Here is a 19091-nt window from a genome sequence, read left to right as displayed (position 1 = left end):
AATTTCTGCTCAAGGCACTTCTGGGAGACAGGGCCTCAGAGAAATGGCTTCTTGGTGCAGGTAGGGAGGCTGGACACGAGGCACTAGGGCTCCCAGCCTAGGCAGAAGCCCCCTCCTCCCCTCACCTCACCTCTCCTCCCCTCTTGTGCCCCATGGGCCCAGGAGTAGCAGAGGAGCCCACCTTCAAGGACTTGGACAGTGAGGGGAGCAGGGACAATCACAATGGACTGAAGACCCGACAGAAGTCCCTCCCCCCAATTCTTGAGTAACTCGCAGGAAGAGGAGGGGCCCTTCAACAGTGAATGAGATTGAATTCTCCAGTCACCTCAGTGGGATGGAGGGAAGAGGTAGATTTAAACCGCTGCTTCTGAGCAAACCTGCCCCTCGGTACACACAACACAGAAGACACAGCTGGTAAGTGAACATTCTTTATTACTAGTTAGAAGCAGAAAACCTCTGACAAAGGCTGAGCCTTGTGAGCTGGAATCTCCTGGGGGAACTCGAGGACACCTCTTGTTCAGACTGGAGCCTGAATTGACTTCCAGTCTCTGGGCAGACCTTGGCTCCCTCTGGATTGCAGCAGCCGCCTCAGGGGAGCAGAGCACCTGAAGACACCAAGTGGAAGAGAAGGGCCCAGGGGCGTTCTCAAGAGTGCCTATCCCAGTTCAGTTCTATTTTTAATCTAGTTCAAGAAAGCACAATTCATAGCACAATGAATGTCCCAGAAAACACAGTTTATTCTTCATCTACTCTTGACTGAAAAAGGGCTTGGGATGGGAGCAGCCTGAGGCTGAGGGCTTGAGTGTGTAGCAAGACAACCCAGTGGTCTTTCAGAAAACCAGGAAAATAGTTGTCCCTCTCAGGGGGGAATCAGCAGGAGTATGAGAAAAGTCCTGCTTGTACTTTTGTGAGGCTACAATATATGCCCCTGCTCATTTATTTCCACTGGGATTAATGTGATGAGCAGTTCAGTCATTCAAATTCTTCCACGAAAGTCTTTTTGATTTTGCCCCCAGAATTGTAGAAATGAATCTTGACTTTATTTCAATTGGGTTTACTTAAAAGCCACACTATATGTAAGGCAAAGAAGTCATACCTGATATAATTGGTATGCCAAATTAGGCTCTCTCCTGTCATGTAGCCTATTTCCTCCAATTGAGTTAAAATGTGTGCACCAGATAACAACATACAGTAGTAATTCTTAGTACATACTAGACAATAAATAACTGCTTGTTCAATGAGTTAATGAATGCAATTTGACAAACTTGCTAAATCCCTAAAACTTAATACTACCCTCCCACCCCTCTTTGAAACTCTGTCATTCCCTTTTCCTCAACAGACGCATTAAGCTTAACAAAATGTCTGCCCTCCCTTGTTACAAGATGTGTGTCAGAATGTCTTCTTTCCTCTGATTCTTCATTCTTTTTTTCTGCTCCAGTCAGCTGAGATCTAAGGCGAAGGTTGCTGCGAGCTGGAAGGGCATTTTGTGGCAATTCACACATGGGGAGCTGGACCTTCTTCAGCCTCACACGGAGGTCCTGGAGCTTACAGACACAAAGAACAGGCCCAAACCAATGAATGTTATAAAAACAAATCAAGGAACAAATATGAACATGGCTGCAGTATACAGCATAACGATAGCCTTCTCAAGGAAAAGCAGTGTTCCTAGAATAAAATGTATCTTATGTTCTAAAAGCATGGTTATTCTCAGCCAAAGACCTGGTATCATGGGAGAGAGAGGCTAAGAAGAATACAGGAAGGAGAAAAAGAGAATGTTTAATTACATCAGTCGGTATACCTTAAGGTGTCAATCAATTGGTAGTCTCCATCAACAGTCCACCACCTGTGAATTTAAATGCCATTGGAGAAATTTTCCTTTCAAAATTAACATATTCATTAGAATCTCATCTTTCTTTGAAACAATACACATATATACATGTATACACGTATAATGTGAAAGTGGGGGAAGAGATCCATAGGTAGAAACATATTGTGTTAAAATGGTTATGGCTTGTTGGTAGGATAATGAAAATTTTTGTTTGATGGGTTTTCAAATTTTCTATGATGTAAATAAAAGTTTTTGATCAGAAGGGGACCTCCACAAGTTGATTACTCTCTAGAATATGCCTCCATTCTTTTTCTACATCCCTGAATTCAGTGAGGAGCTTCTTTGGGGCAAGACTTCCCACCTCAGTTAGCATCTAGATTTTCTTGCATTCATCCCAAGCCAAACATCAGGAAAAATTAATCCCATTCTGTACCTTAGGCAGTCCCAACCCCTCCTCCTAAGGATCCCTCTTCCTAGGGTTTAAAGGCTTTCTTACCATCTGGCGTCCTGGGCAGCTGATCCTGAGGTTGTTGATTCGTTGGGCCATCTTGGAAGTGCCCCACAGGGTTTCCAAAGTGGGGACCTTCTCCTTGGCCCTCGATCCTCTGGTCCCACGGCGGGGCGACCTCTTCCTGGGACACAACTACAGGCCACATAGCAGGTGCATACATCACCCCAGCAGGCATCTGGGGGGCCGGGTATGCTGTTGCGGGGGCAGCGGCTAGTTGGGCTTCTGGGAGTACCCTACGTGGGGGAGGTAGTGGGAATTGGAAGGGCATGGGGCACGGCATGTGCATGGGGCATGGCATGGGAGCTGGGGGTTGAACAACCTGGACCCAGGGATCCTGGGCTCCCTGCACACTGCCTGCCGAAGCATTCTGCGCCTCCTCCCTCTGGGCCTCCAGCTGCCTGCGCTGCGAGGTCGCGGCCAGCAACTTGTTGCGCTCCTCAGTGGTCAGGGGCCACGTGTCAGCCCGGAGCTGCGGGGATCGAGAGCTGACTACGGCCGCCTGGGACTGCCTCTCGGCCTGCAGCAGCTGCCCGCGCAGGGCCTCGCGCTCGCTCAGCGCCTGCTGCAGGTCTTGGCGCGTGCGGCGCAACTGCATGATCATCTGCTTCCGCTCTTCGCGCAGGCGCTGCAGCTGCGAGGCCAGGGCCCAGGCAGCCGTCTCGCGCTCCTCCACCTGCTCCTGCAGCCGCTGGATGCGGCGGGCCTGCTGCTCTCGCTGCCTCGTGGCCACCCGCACGCCCAAGGCCAGCGCGCTCCAGGCACAGGCCCTCTTGAGGTTGCGAGGCACATGCGTGTCGGCCAAGACGGACTGCAGCTCGTCCTCGATCTCATTCCAGGGCCGCGAGCGGTAGCTCACGTAGAAATCTGAGCCGCCGCCATTTCGGAGTACTTCTTGGTTGATGAACGTAACTACGTCGCTGTGGCGAAAACCGCTCCTGGGATCTCCGAGGTCCAAGGCCATGACCTCCGCGGCCTAGTCTGCAGAGACGCTGCAGCTGTGGTGAGCGATGGCCGCTAAACCGATCCGCCTCTCGGCTCCGCAGTCCTCCTTCAGCCCTAGCTCAGTCCTGGGGTTCGCCTCCTTGCCCTCACACCCACGAGTCCCCTAACGAAGACTGGGGTGACCCGCTCCTCACACCGCGTGGTGCATCAGAGCTCTGGGCTCTGAATGAGGCTGCAAGGCCTGGTGGGAGCCCCGTCCTCGGCCTGGCGCCCCCTGTATGGCGGCAAGTGGAGCGCCTGCCCCTGGATCCAGCGGGGACGCCCTTTCCTTGGCGCACCGCCTCCTACAGGGCGGGCTAGCTAGTGACCGCAGTGCGCCGCACGGAGAGTTCGCGTTCCCAAGAGATTCTGAAACACCTGGATACTAAAGAATTTCGAATCCGGGAGTCAGTTGAGTGGGCGGGGTGCGGGGGTGGGGGTGGGGTCTTTTGGTTCAGCGCCCTCTGGCTCTACCGTCAGCCGCTCTCTCACATTTTCTATGTGGTTTCAACTTGTCTGTACTCTTCCCTAATCCTAAAGCAGACAGCCTTGGAGTTCGGCTCGTCAAGAAAATCAAGTGGTTGAACCATGAAGCCCCTTGGTTTTCCTTGCTGAACCCTATCTTCAAGCTCTAGATCCCAGTTCCTCCTATTCCATTTTTTCAGGGACTTCACTACATCTTCCCACCCCCCCCCCCCCCCCCCCCCCCCCCCCCCCCCCCCCCACTCCACCCCCACACCCCCACCCCACCTACTCCACCCCCACACCCCCACCCCCACCCTACCCACCCCCACCCCTACCTCACCTCACCCCATCCCCCACCCCCACCCCACCCCCACCTCACCCCCACCTCACCCCATCCCCCCCACCCCACCTCACCCCACCCCCCCCCCCCCCCCCACCCCCACACCCCCACCCCCACCTCCCTCCACCCCCCCCACCCCCCCCACCCCCCGTATTTCCTGCATCTCAGCCACGCTGCACCACCCCTGTGCTGCTGACTATTTTTCTCCCAGGCAGGAAGCCTGTTCAGGTTCCCTATGTGCTTGGAATAATTTCCTCCCTCTAACCTATGTCCTGGACTTTCTTCTCATTAGAATAGTCTATACTAGGTCCCCTTCACCGTGCTCCCTTTACCGTTCAACCTGCTGCACTTTGGTTTTCACCCTACAAAAACTCTAGTGAAAAAAATCTCTCATAAGGTCACCAGTAGTCACTACCTCACTACAAAAGCAAGTGGATACTTTGATAGGTTTTATGTGATTTTTTTCAGTAGGCTTTGATTCTTTTTTTTTCTTTTTTTCATTTATTTTTATTAGTTGGAGGCTAATTACTTCACAACATTGCAGTGGGTTTTGTCATACATTGACATGAATCAGCCATGGAGTTACATGTGTTCCCCAGGCTTTGATTCTTTTGACCATTCCCTCCTTGACACTCACTCTATCCTGTCTTGCTTTCTGTGACATCAAATTCTTCTGATGCTCCTCCTGCCCCTCTGGCTTATCTTTCTTTCAACTGTTCTTCTCTGCCCACGACTCCAAAGTTAGTATTTTCCCAGTTTTGTCTTCAGACCCCTCCTCTTTTCATTCTGTTTGTTCTCCTTGAATGAGTTTATTCACTCCTATGTATTATTTTATTTTCTCTGGACTTCAGCCTCATCAGCTGTAAAATGGGAATATAGGTAGGCTCTACCTTATAAGGTTGTGAAGATTAACATGTTTAGAATATGTTAATTCTTATTACAATGATTACATAGTTGCTGCTAATAAAAGTCATAATAGTGGTAATGGTGGGGTGATGGTTTTAACAGTCTATGCCCAGTTACAGCCCCAGATCCTGTCTGGTTATATATATATGCACATATATGTAGAGAGAGAGATAGTTGATTTATAATATGATATTAGTTTCAGGTATATAGCATAGTGATTCAACATCTTTATAGATTTTATTCCATTTATGGTTATAAAATATTGGCTATGTTCCCTGTGCTGTACAATAAATATATCCTTGTAGCTTATTTATTTTATACATAATAGTTGGTACCTCTTATTCCCCTACTCCTATCTTGCCTTTCCCCCTTCCCTCTCACCACTGGTAATCACTAGTGTGTTGTCTATATCTGCGAGTCTATTTCTTTTTTGTTATATTCACTAGTTTGTCTTATTTTTCAGATTTTTTAGATATAAATGATAATATACAGTATTTTACTTTCTCTGACTTATTTTATTAAGCATACTGTCCTCCAGGTCCACCTACATTGTTGCAGATGACAGAATTTCATTTTTTCTTATGGCTGTGTAGTGTTCCATTGTGTGTGTATGTGTGTACCTCAGATCTTCTTTATCAATTTGTCTGTTGATGGACACTTAGGTTGCTTCCATATCTTGGCTGTTGTAAATAATTGTAGGTAATGCTGCTATGAGCATTGAAGTGTGTGTGTCTTTTTGAATTAGTGTTTTCATTTTCTTTGGATATATACCAAGGAATGGAATTGCTGGATCGTTTGATAGTTCTATTTTTAGTTTTTGGAGAAACCTCCATACTATTTGCTACAGTAGCTGCACCAATTTACATTTGCACTAACCGTGTACTGCAGTTCCCTTTTCTCTACATTCTCACCGATACTTGTTATTTGTGGCCTTTTTGACAATGGCCATCCTGACAGGTGTGAGGTGGTAGCTCATTGTTTTGATTTACATTTCTCTGATGATGAGCACTATTGAGCATCCTTTCATGTGTCTGTTTGCCACGTATATATCTTCTCTGGAGAAACTATTTAGGTCTTCTGCCTATTTTTTGAATAGGTTGTTTATTTTTTGATGTTGAGTTGTATGAGCTATTTATATATTTTGGATATTAACCCCTTATTGATCATATCATTTGCAAATATGTTCTCCCATTCAGTAGCCTGTCTTTTCATTTTGTCAGTGATTTCCTTTGCTGTGCAAAAGTTTTTAAGTTTAATTAGGTCCCATTTGTTTACTAGCCAGAGCTAGTGCCAGCCTGCTGGTAGGTAAAGCCAGGTCCTGGGATCTGGCTACAGGGCCTGGGGGGGGGTCCCACAATTGGTTCCTGACACAGCAAGGCCCAGAGTGTCTTGAAGCTTATATTGACCCGCTTGTGGGTGGGACCAGGGCCCAGTCGGTCCTAGTGCTGGTTCTGTCCTGCTGGTGATTGATCTGGGTCTGTAGGCTTCAGGACTGTGGTCTTCCTGGGGCTGGTGTTCACCTGCGGGGGGTGAGGCTTGTCTTGAGGCTAGAGGAGGCTTGCTTGTGGGCAGGGCCTGGGCCCATCTAGTACTGAGGCTGGAGCTGGCCTGCTGGTCAGTGACTTGGGTACATAGGTTTGGGGGGCTATGATTTTCATGGAGCTAGTGTCCTCTTGCTTGGGGGGGAAAGTCTAGAACAGGCTTGCTGCTGGGCAGGGCCTGGGATTCTGGGGCTGGTGTCTGCCCGCTGTTGGGTAGAGCTGGGTCCCAGGATCTCTGGCCACAGGAACCTGATGGTCCCTGGTCTTACATGTGCACTGGCGTGTGGGGCCTGCTTCTGGGCCCTCTCCTGGGCAGAGCCTAGTCTAGGGGTGGCTGTGGGCTCAGAGGATCTTAAGGCAACCTGTCTGCTAGTGCATAGGGCTGTGCCCCCTCACAGATAGTTGCTTGGCCAGAGGTATCCCAGTACTGGTGCCTATGGGCTGTTGGGCGTGAGTGGGGCTGGGTCCTGAAGCTAATAAGCTAGAGGGAGGATTCCAAAATGTGCTTGCCAGCACCAGCGTCCACATGGTAGAGAGAGCTCTCGGAAATGGCTGCCACCAGGGTCTGTGTCCCCAGGGTGAGATATAGTTGCCTCTTGCCTCTCCAGGAGATTCTCCAGATCAGCAGATAGGTCTGACCAAGGCTCCTTTCAAATTAGTGCTTCTGCCCTGGGTCCCGGAGCATGTAAGATTTGGGTGCCCACTTTAAGAGTGGAGTCTATTTCCTCCAGTCCTCTTCGTCTTCAGAAATTGAGCCCAGCTGGCCTTCAAAGCCAAACCTTCTAGGGGATCATCTTTCCCCGTGCAGGACCCCTGGACTGGGGAGTCCAGTGTTGGGCTCAGACCTCTCACTTCTTGGGGAGAACCTTTGCAGTTATAATTATTCTCCCTTTTGTAGGTCACCACTTGGGGGGATGAGACTTGACTATATTGGACTCCACCCTTCATACCCCTCTTGTTGTGATTTCTTATTTATATCTTTAGTTGTAGATTATCTTTTCTTGTAGGTTCTGAGCTTTTTCATTGATAGGTGTGCTGTAAATCATTGTAATTTTGATATGCCTGTGAGAGGGGATGAGCTCAGGGTCTTTCTACTCTGCCATCTTGGCCCAATCCCACAATTTTATTTTTTTTAAATTTATTTTATTTTATTATTATTTTTGGTCACACTGTGCAGCATATGGGATCTTATGTGGGATCTTAGTTCTCTGACCAGAGATCAAACCCGCACCACCTGCAGTGGAAGTGCAGAGTCTTAACCACAAGTCGAAGTATTCCCAACCTAGACATCTCTCTTAAACTTAAGATCCATACATTTTTGTTCCCTTAACATGTAGCTATTGAACACATATAGAGTCACTTTTTGAAAGTAAAATTGACAGATATTATAGATTGTTTGGATGGGGATTGTAAAGATTGAGAGGAAAGAAAGGAGACAAGGATGACCCCTAGTTTTAAAGTTTGAGCAGTTGTTTCAGAGATGTGGTTTGTGATGTCTTTTAGTGACCAGACTAGAGATATCAAGCAGGCCTTCTGGGATATACAGATTTGGAGCACAGGGAAGAAATCGATGGTACTTAACAACCAAGGACTTGAATGAGATCTCCTAGGGAGAGAGGAGAATAGAAAACAGAGGACTGAGTCTCAGGGCACTCCAATTTATAAATACACAGTTATAGTATAGTCAGTTATTAAAAGCACAAAAATGATTCTGTGCTAATTTCTATTTAACCTTTAAAACCAGGTAATTATGATGTATGCCATTTCAACCATAGAAAAATAGGAAAAACTCCCCCAGATCATTTCGTATAGCCATTATCATATAATATCTGATGACAAAAATATAGTACCAAAAAGAATACTATTGACCCATCTTATTTATAAATACAGCTGCAAAGAGATTGTACCATTTATATGTTACTTTTGGTTCATATCCAAGAACAATTCCTTGTCGTGAGATTCTTGCATTATATATGAAGGAGTATAATAACTCGTGTTCTTGCCTGGAGAATACCAGGGATGGGGGAGCCTGGTGGGCTGCCATCTCTGGGGTCGCACAGAGTCGGATATGACTGAAGCGACTTAGCAGCAGCAGCAAAGGTATATTAAAGATGCATATTGTAGGTTAAAGATACATATTCCACAGCATAGAAAAAGATGGGCAGCTCCCCAGTTCATTTTGTGAAGCTGATAAAGCTAATAGCCAATCAGAAAAATAGTGTGCAAGTTAATATTGTATAAATATACTGACCCATCTGCAAAATCCTACATATCTGAAAATGGACAGTATCAACATTCCTATGACAGCAAACCTTACTTTCTTCCTTGCTAATAGAACCTCTACATTGCTTAGTCAGTGGCATATGAACCCTGGGCAGGGTCTTGTGATTGACTTAGGGGTGGACATGTAACCCTGTGCTGGTCAGTGAGATATATCAGGAAATTTGCTGGGAGTTTCAGGGAAAGATTTTCCTTTGTGATTAGATAGAGGACCAATAAAGTGAAAACCTTTTACCAACGAGCCCTCATCCTTAGGATGCCAGTATGAGCTTGTGTTGTTTGCAGCTGCAGCAGTTACCTTGAGACCAGGAGGGGAGACATGGCAGACATATGTTGTGACCATCATGTAAGGTGAGCCTCCATCCCAGATTTGGTCCAGATGTCCAGACTGATGACATCACATGCACAGTAAGAGGGTTTGAAAAATGTTTATTCTATTAAGGAGCTTTCTGGGGGAGAACAGCCAGAGCTCCCGAGTTGGTCCAGAAATGGCTTGAGAGAGCAAAGAAAGACTGGCTGGGGATTTTAGTTGTAGTTGGAGTCGGGGCTGTGGTGACAGTTCCTGTGTGTAGGTGGGGGCTTGTGGTCTGAAACTCTTGCCATAACCAAGGGAGAAAGCAGTGAGGCTTTCTTCTTAGCTTTCCCAGATGAGGGGGTACAAGGGGAGAGTGAGAGTGGAGGCCTAAAAGCTGTCCGCAGTCAAACATCCAAAAGCGAAGTCAGACACTTCATGATAATTTACTCTAATGTTTGAGTGTGACAAAAGTGTAAGACACTTCATTTAATTGAAGTTTATTATGGCACTCTATGTGGCCTGAGGGCTTCCCAAGTGACTCAGCAGTAAAGAATCCATCTGCCAAGCCAGAGACTCGGGTTTGATCCCTGGCTAGGGAAGATCCCCTGGAAAAAGAAATGGCAAACCACTCCAGTATTCTTGTCTGGGAAATCCCAAGGACAGAGGAGCCTGGAGGCATGAGAGAAGGTTGCTAAAGCTTCTTTTGTGAAAGGAGTCTAGCCAAGGGGCGCTATTGAGAATGGCTGTTGTATTGTAATTTTGACAGAATCTAGAGCCTTTGTTGGAAGGGGCTCCATTCGAGGTGGGCTGATTTGCAAATAATTGCATAAATGGGCTAAAGGAAAAATTGTAAATAAGGAGTATGTAACCTCCAGAACCCAAAAGGCCTAAAAGATACTGGGCTTGTTTTAACACTTTGGAAGTTGAGAATTAATAACTATTTCTTGACAGTGTCAGGTACAGAGGGGTCCTCCGTTTACCAAATCATTTTCAGGAATTTATGGAGGTAGTGGGGTCTTGCACTGTGTGTGAGGCAATGGCCTAGCCCCCTTTTTGAGCTCCCTTGTGATTATGTGTTCGTCCTGAATAAATATGCCTAGTGAATAGCCTCAGAGTAGGATAAAGCCATATCTGTGCCCCTGGAGAAATCTGGATGCAGTTAAGATCATTTTGCAAAGATTGTGTGCGATGGCAAGACTGTTGATGTGCTCCATAGATAACCAGGTAAAGGTGTATCATGTACCTTAGGAGGTGAAGGGAGACTACAGGTGAGAGACTTTTGAAATAGAGACTGAACAGAATGTATCAGTCAAATCTGTTACAGAAAAATATCTATCATTTGCTTGGACAGAGTCAGTAGTTTCAATAATTTTGAGTATGGAAACCTTAATGGGTGGGACCACAGCACTGAGGCCACAACAATCTACAGTGGGGCATCATTCATTCTTCTTTCACTTGAAAGTCTTTAATACTAAAAATTATACATTTTTCTTTATTCACTTAAGACTTATATAACATATTTTTTTCCCTTGGTGGATAATTGCTTTACAATGTTGTGTTGGTCTATGCCGTACATCAATGTGAACCAGTCTTTTTTTTTTTAATTTTTTATTAGTTGGAGGCTAATTACTTCATAACATTTCAGTGGGTTTTGTCATACATTGATATGAATCAGCCATAAAATTACACGTATTCCCCATCCCGATCCCCCCTCCCACCTCCCTGTCCACCCGATTCCTCTGGGTCTTCCCAGTGCACCAGGCCCAAGCACTTGTCTTATGCATCCCACCTGGGCTGGTGATCTGTTTCACCATAGATAATGTGAACCAGTCTTAATTATTGTTGTTGTTCAGTCACTAAGTCATGTCCGACTCTTTGGACTGCAGCACGCCAGGCATCCCTGTCCTTCACTATCACCCGGAGTTTGCTCAAACTCATGTCCATTGAGTTGGGATGTCATCCCCTTTTCCTCCTGCCTTCAATCTTTCCCAGCATCAGGGTCTTTTCCAATGAGTCAGTTCTTCTCATTAGGTGGCTAAAGTATTGGAGTTTCAACTTCAACATCAGTCCTTCCAATGAATATTCAGGGTTGATTTCCTTTAGGATTAACTGGTTTGATCTCTTTGCTGTCCAAGGAACTCTCAAGAGTCTTCTCCATCACCATAGTTCAAAAGCATCAATTCTTCGGTGCTCAGCCTTCTTTAGATTCAGTTCTCACATCCATACTTGACTACTGGAAAACCATAGCTTTTTCACTATACGGACCTTTGTCAGCAAAGTGATGTCTCTGCTTTTAAATATGCTGTCTAGGTTTGTCATAGCTTCTCTTCCATGGAACAGGCATCTTTTAATTTCATGGCTGCAGTCACCATCTACAGTGATTCTGGAGCCCAAGAAAATAAAGTCTGTCACTGCTATCACTTTTTACCCTTCTATTTGCCATGAAGTGATGTGACTGGATGCCATGATCTTAGGTTTCTGAATGTTGAGTTTTAAGCCAGCTTTTTCACTCTCCTCTTTCACCCTCATCAACAGGCTCTTTAGTTCTTCTTTGCTTTCTGCCATTAGAGTGGTATCATCGGCATATCTGAGGTTATTGATATTTCTCCCAGCAATCTTGATTCCAGCTTGTGCTTCATCCAGCCCAGCATTTCGCATGATGTACTCTGCATATAGGTTAAATAAGCAGGGTGACAATATACAGCCTTGACATACTCCTTTCCCAATTTGGAACCAGTCTCTTGTTCCATGTCCCGTTCTAACTGTTGCTTCTTGACCTGAATACAGGTGTCTCAGGAGGCAGGTAAGGTGATTTGGTATTCCCATCTCTTTAAGAATTTTCTACAGTTTGTTGGAATCCAGCAGTCAAAGGCTTTAGCATAGTAAATGAAGCAGATGTTTTTCTGGAACTCTCTTGCTTTTTCTATGATCCAATGAATGTTGTCGATGTGATCTCTGGTTCCTTGCCTTTTCTATATCTACCTTATACATCTGGAAGTTCTCGGTTCATGTACTGTTGAAGCCCAGCTTGAAGGATTTTGAACATTACCTTGCTAGCATGTGAAATGAGAGCAATTGTACAGTAGTTTGAACATTCTTTGGCATTGCCTTTCTTTGGAATTGAAATGAATATTGACATTTTCCAGTCCTGTGGTCACTGTTGAGTTTTCCAAATTTGCTGATATATTGAGTGAAGCACTTTAACAGCATCCTCTTTTAGGATTTGAAATAGCTCAGCTGGAAGGAATTCCATCACCTTCACTAGCTTTGTTCATAGTAATGCTTCCTAAGGCCCACTTGAATTCACAGTTCAGTATGGCTCTAGGTGAGTGACTGCACCATTGTGGATATCCAGGTCATTAAGATCTTTTTTGTATAGTTTTTCTTTGTATTCTTGCCACCTCTTTTTAATTTGTTCTGCTTCTGATAGGTCCTTGATGTTTCTGTCCTTTATTGTGCCCATCTTTGCATAAAATGTTCCCTTGGTATCTCCAGTTTTCCTGAAGAGATCTCTAGTCTTACCCATTCTATTGTTTTTCTCTGTTTCTTTGCATTGTTCACTTAAGAAGGCTTTCTTATTTCTCCTTGCTGTTCTTTGGAACTCTGCATTCAGTTGTATGTATCTTTCCCTTTTTCATTTGCCTTTTGCTTCTCTTCTTTTGTAATTATGACTGATTCACATTGATGTATGATTTTATATATATATATATATATATATATATATAGCTTCTCTGGGTCGGGAAGAGCCCCTGGAGAAGGAAGTGACAACCTATTCTTGCCTGGGAAATCCCATGGACAGAGGAGCCTGGTGGGCTACAGTTCATGGGGTCGCAAAGAGTCGAACATGACTTAGCGACTCAACAACAGCATTAGTCACAGCTTAGGCTGGAATCAAGACAGATGATTCATTCTAAGACACACAGATAGGCCTGGGCCAAGACACACAACCCAGGGTCATTCACTTTAAGGAGGGCTCTGATCCCGTACTTCTAAATGCCAATTAATTATTGAAACTTCTGACTTAGTTAAATCTATAACAGAGCTCTGTAGGATTCAGCCAATGCAGCACAGTGCAGCACAACTCAAAGGGCAAGCTAGCCAGCAGGCATCAGAGTCAGTTAGCAAGCCAGAGCAAGAGAAGACACACCCCTGCTGGTGGTGATCATTGTCTCAGCATTCTGCTCACAGTGCTGACTGTGGACACCCTACAGAGACAGCATGGACCCCCACCCCAAATTTGGTTTTGATGTCAACCCTGAAATTGCTTACATAATGAGGCTTTCTGGGGCAACCAGGGCAGGCATCTCAAACTGATCTGAAATGATGTGAGAGAGGAAGGAAAGAAAGACTGGCTTGGGATTTTTTCTTTCTTTTTTCTTTTCTTAATATTGGAGTGAGTTGCCATTTCCTTCTCCAGGGGACCTTCATGACCCAGGGATCAAACCCGCATCTCCTTCATTGGCGGGCAGATTCTTTACCACTAGTGCCACCTGGGAAGCCCTGGCTGGGGATTTTTATGGTGGTCTGGGGAGTGGTGGGCTGGAGTGAAGGTTTCTGTCCATGGGTTGGGGCCCGGGGGTTTGAATCTGTGGCTGGTGCCAAAGAAAGGAGAACCCAGGCTTTCTTACCAACTTACCAAGATGTGAGGCACAAAGGGAAGAGGGAGGGTGAAGCTTAAAAGCTGTCAACAGTCAAACATTGAAAAAGGGATTCACCTCCAACTAATAAAAAAATAAATAAATAAATAAATAAAATAAAATAAAATTATTTTGAAATAAAAAAAAAGAAAAAGGGATTCGACTTTATTAGAGCAGTATGGAAAAATGAGAGAGCTGGGTCCTTGATGAGTTTATTCAGCCTCTCAAAAGCCTTGGAAACACCTGCTCTACACTTCCACTGTTGCTGAATAATTCAGTGTCTTTATGGTTAACAGGCTATTTTTAATTAGGCTTTCTGTTAGTTGCAGTTAATTCTGAACTGATTTAGTGTTGAAAATATTATATAATCCATTATTATCATTTTAGATATATTCAAGGAATACAAAGGTGGTTCGGTATAAATAAACCTGTACTCGTAATTCATAACAAAATGAATTAAAGAAGAACATCATGGATCATATTAATAGTGTACTTTAATTGCTTTCATAAAATCCAGTAACTATCCCTGATAAAAACACAAGGTAAAATAAGAACAGAAAGACCTACCTAAAGGCTCCTTACTAAAAACAAACAACAAATATCATTCTGAAGAATGAAACACTAAAAACATTTCCAAGATAACCAAGAATTACACAGGAATGCTATTATAATTGTTCTTCCACATATTCTTATTCTAATCAATGCAATAAAGGAATAAAATGATTTAGTATAATAAGTATTGAAAAAAATCATAACTTTTTCTGGTGTGAGTGTATACCCAGAAAATCCAAGAGACAGTAATAAATACTAATATGATTGATGACATCATCAAGGTTGCTGGATACAAAGTAAATATTTATTCGGGCATTTGTTTATTTATTTTAAAATATATATTTATTTATTTGGCTGTGCCAGGTCTTATTTGCAGCATGCAGGATCTTTACTTGTGACATGCAAATTCTTTAGTTGCACCATGTGACCTCTTAGCTGTGGCATGTGGGATCTATTTCTCCAACCAGGGATTGAACCTGGGCCCCCTGCATTGGGAGCACAGAGTCCTAGCCACTGGACCACCAGAGAAGTCCCCAAAGTAAATATTTAAAAGTTAAATTTTCTTTGTATTAGGAACAAATGAGGATAACTAGAAATGAAGAAAATATTTCATTCACTGAAATGACTTAAATTATAAAATACTTCATAGTAGATTGGTAATGAGTTAGTTTGTTTAGGTCCAACTACATTTCCCAGAATTCCTTTCCCAGCTAGGGTGGGACACAGGAGAGATTATTGTGGGGGACTTGGAAGATTGAAGGGAAGCAGTAGCCATTTTGTAGCTTGAACACATTGTTTTTTTCTGCTGACTGACTTCAGTGGCACAAGACAGCAACTGGGTTTGAAATTGTCCCACCTTCCCCTCAATTCTCCTGTAACTTTTCCGAGTCCTGGGTCAGGTTTGTGAGTTTAGTTTTGTGACAGTGTCTTGGCCTCTACAGAGGAAACAAGAACTGACACAAGTTCCAGTTCATCCTCGGGAATGCTAGCGCATGCTTGTGAGGTCCAGTTTGTGTTTGTTCTCCCCCACACTTCATATTTACGTCCATTTTGCCTTCCTGACTGTCTGCACTGTGGACTTCACGTTCCAGCATCAGATGTGAAGATAGGAGACTTCTTAAGTTACAGAAGTTACAGAGACTTCTTAACTAGTTCTCACAATTGTGTAAGGTAAAATCTCTATAACGAATCCCTTAAAAACTACACACATACACTCACATGCACACCCACATGTATGCACATGTATACATACACGCAGAGTAGTCCTACTAGTTTAATTTAAGCCTGACTGAAATACTTTGAAATAAAATTTAACAAAAAAGGAGGTAGACTTTTGCTACCAGCCAAGACGGTGTAGTAGAGACTGGATTTACTCTCTTATTACAAAAAAGATGATGGGATGGGGAACACATGTAAATCCATGGCTGATTCATGTCAATGTATGGCAAAAACCATTACAATACTGTAAAGTAAATAGCCTCCAACTAATAAAAATAAATGGAAAAAAAAAAAAACAAAAAGATGACTACATTTTTACAAATGGACACCAGATATGAAATAATGGTTTTCAAGTCACTGAACATTAAGTAATGAAGGACAGTGATCCCTGAGAAATCGGAAACAAATGAGGTGATCCCCATGTTTGCTCAGCATACTGTCTGGAGAGAGTTTCCAGGACATAGCATAAGGAGAGGGAATCAGGCAGAAACTGAAAAACTCCATGAGTTGAGGAGAGGGAGTGAAGAATCTGGGGGACACTAAGGCAGCCAGTATTTGCAAGACAGAGTAAGACTATATACATATATGTATATATATGTATATAACTTCAGAGACCTGCAGAGGGTCTTCTCAAGTATTGATGTGCTCACATGTGAAAAAACTACTCAAAGCTAAGGAATTAATCACAAAAAAGGATTAGAACACAAATAAACATGGAAATAGTGCCTGTTACCTTAGCCAGACTGGTAATAATCTCACAATTCATGGAACATTGGGTAGAATACTGAGGTTCTGGCCTAGGTGGTGGAGGATATTTAGACTCAAACTGAATACTGCTCTCAACCCACCTAAAATATCATAAAAGCAAGATCCAAAGGATTGAACTGTTTCCCTGTAATAACTTAAGTGTCTCTGAGGAAGAAGCTTCAATAATTGTAGGATTACAGAAACAACTAGTACTCAACAAGTTAAAATTCTCATTGTTGGTTATCTAATCAAAAATGGCTAGGCATGCAAAGAAGCAGGAAAATGTAAGTCATAATGAGATGAAAAAAAAATCAACCCATCAAAAGCAGCCCCAAAACAACAGAGATGTTGAAATTAGCAGACAAGGGCATTAAAACAGTTGTTATAGCTACTAAAACAGTTATAACTATAACTCTGTATGTTCAAAAGTCGTAAAGACATGTATAATATAAAAAGACAAATAAAATCTATGAAATTGAGAACTATGCAATTTGAAATAAAAATATACTGAATGGGACTAACAGTAAATTAGACATTGAAGAAGAAAAAAATAGTAAACTTGAAAATATAGCAATGGAAACTATCCAAAATGATACACTCAGGAGAAAAAGCATCCAAAAAAATGAACAAAGCATCACTGAGCTATGGTAAAACTGTATTTGTGTAATTGGAGTTCTCAAAGGGAGTTCAGAAAATTGGTAAAAACTTTCAAAAGTTCATGAAAGCTATGAACTCACAGATCCAAGAAGCTCAAAGAACCTCAAGCACACAAAATATTAAAGAACACTACACCAAGGCATATATGATTAAATTGCTCATGAGTGAGAGAGAAAATCTTTTTTTTTTCACCCCACTGTGCAGCTCGCAGGAAGGCTCTTAGTTCCCTGACCATGGTTTCAACTGGAGTCACGACAGTGAAAGTACTGAATTGTAACCACTGGATCACTAGGGAATTTCCCGAAAAAATCTTAAAATCAACCAGATCAAGGCATGTTACATAAAAGGATGATAGTAAATTTCATAACAGAAATTATGTAAGATGACAGAGGAGCAAAACCTTTAAAGTCTTGAAATTAAAAAATGATTGTCAACCTAGAATTTTACCCAGTGAAAATATTGTTAAAAAACAATTTTTACTCAGTAAAAATTAAAGATCTTATTGGCTCTATTCAATGGTTCATGAATCGGACAGCATCCCATCTAGTAGAAAGGCATTTCCAGGAACTGTACAAAATGAAAGATTTTTATAGGCAGAAGGGAACAGGAGCAAGGAAATTATGCTAACAGATTCGTTGTGGCAAGGTCAGTTTCCTTTAGGGGATGGCAGGGGTCTATCAGGAAGATTGCCTTACTAATACTGATCAGGTAATTCCTGACCGATTGGTTTAATATTCCATTTTTGGGAAAGCTGAAACTGTAGTTAAGTTTTGTTTGGTGATGTGAGGCTTAGCATAAGTGACTCCATTTGTGACCTGTTGTCATATTTTTAACAGTATCAAGAAAGAAGGTGAAGTACTTATTCAGATATACAAAAGCTGAAATAATGCATTATTAGCTGACCCATACTGTAAGTGTTAAAGGGATTTCTTCAGGCAGAAGGAAAATGATAGATGGAAATGTAGATTTCTACAAAGGAATAAAGAACACTAGAAATTGTTACAATAAGGAGATATACATACATATATGATTTTTTCTTATTATTTAAATCCCTAAGATAAAATTGACTTAATATTAACAATCTAGTGTAGATAAAGCAACCCTAAAATAACAATAGAGAGCTAATGCTAATAAAACCAACAAAGGCAAAAGTGAAATAAGAAACAATACGCAATTAATCAAAAATAAGGCAAAAAGAGAAAAAGGAATAAATGGGGCAAATACACCACTGAAGTTGTACCCCAATTAAGTCAGAGATTCTCAAGAGAGTGGATTTATTTATTTTTTTAAGAGACTGGATTTAAAACCAAGGCCCAATTGTAAGTCGCCTGCAAGAAACACACTTTAAATATAAAAATACAAATAATTTAAAAGTAAAAGAATGGATTTAGCAATGATTTATTGGATTTGACACCAAAAAAATGCAGGCATCAAATTTTTAAAAATATATAAATTGCACTATGTCAAAATTTAAAACATCTTTGCATTAAAGAAAACAATCTTTGCATTAAAGGACACATTAAAAACACAGATTGAAAAGGAATCCTCAAAAAAAAGAAAGAAAAGAAAAGGAATCCTCATGGAATGGGAGAAATATTTACAAATCTGATAAGGGGTTAATATGCAGAATATATAATGAACTTCTACAACTGAATGATTTAGAAAACCTGATTTAAAATACAGGCAAAGGTAACAAGATGGTGGACTAGGAAGTTACAGGCCCTCCTTTCCCCACAGAGACACTGAGTTACACTGAGTTAACAATAATACACAGACCAGAATACCTCTGTGAAAACTCTAGAGACCAGTTGAGAAGCTACAGCAACTAGGCCCTTATAAAACCAAGAGGGGAAAAAAAAATTTAAAAAAAATAAAAATAAAAAAATAAAACCAAGAGGGATTCCAGTGAAAGAGTAGGAAAATTCATGCATTTTGGTTACTCGTTCATGTCACTCCCTCTGTGTAGCAGAGTACAGAGTAACCAGGAGGAAAACCTCCATAGCAGAGCACCTCCCCCCAGAAGGAATAAAAAAGGAACATATGTCCAACATCCTGACTTGTCTGGGACTGCCAGAGGGACTACTTTCTGTCTTGTCTGATTCAAAACGCTGATGGGACCAGCACCACGGTTTG

General features: G+C 42.7%; 2 protein-coding genes and 1 non-coding gene across 4 annotated transcripts in view; all 3 read right to left on the bottom strand.

The window, feature by feature from the left end:
- Positions 1–486: 486 nt before the first annotated feature.
- Positions 487–3987, bottom strand: LOC122435174 (testis-expressed protein 13D-like). 2 transcript variants are annotated; one of them, XM_043459131.1, is made up of 3 exons: positions 2325–3987; positions 1799–1843; positions 487–1544 (listed from the first exon to the last, which is right to left on the bottom strand). In XM_043459131.1, exons 1-2 carry the CDS (start codon positions 3298–3300, stop codon positions 1812–1814), a joined length of 1008 nt encoding a protein of 335 aa, XP_043315066.1. In that variant the 5' UTR covers positions 3301–3987; the 3' UTR covers positions 487–1544; positions 1799–1811. The 2 variants fall into 2 exon arrangements, with proteins under 2 accessions (XP_043315066.1, XP_043315065.1); XM_043459130.1 differs by lacking the exon at positions 1799–1843.
- Positions 3988–7855: 3868 nt separating this feature from the next.
- The window catches only part of ATP1B4 (ATPase Na+/K+ transporting family member beta 4), a 38736-nt gene continuing 27500 nt past the window's right edge, over positions 7856–19091 (bottom strand). The window contains exon 9 of the mRNA XM_043458829.1: positions 7856–8178. Within this exon, the coding sequence (XP_043314764.1) occupies positions 8150–8178 (29 nt within the window). The 3' untranslated portion in view covers positions 7856–8149. The remainder of the gene's footprint in view (positions 8179–19091) is intronic.
- On the bottom strand, positions 14792–14864 carry TRNAG-CCC. The gene has a single exon. It is a non-coding gene; the product is annotated as a tRNA-Gly (tRNA).

Source organism: Cervus canadensis, chromosome X (genome assembly GCF_019320065.1).
Source record: "Cervus canadensis isolate Bull #8, Minnesota chromosome X, ASM1932006v1, whole genome shotgun sequence".
Lineage (NCBI taxonomy): Eukaryota > Metazoa > Chordata > Mammalia > Artiodactyla > Cervidae > Cervus > Cervus canadensis.
This window is presented reverse-complemented; position numbering and strand designations above follow the sequence as displayed.

Coding starts and splice junctions, on each gene's coding strand:
- LOC122435174 (XM_043459130.1), bottom strand. CDS start 3,300: ATGGCCTTGGACCTCGGAGATCCCAGGAGCGGTTTTCGCCACAGCGAC. Junction 1,545..2,324: donor GCTGCCCAGGACGCCAGATG/GTAAGAAAGCCT, acceptor TGTGTCTGTAAG/CTCCAGGACCTCCGTGTGAG.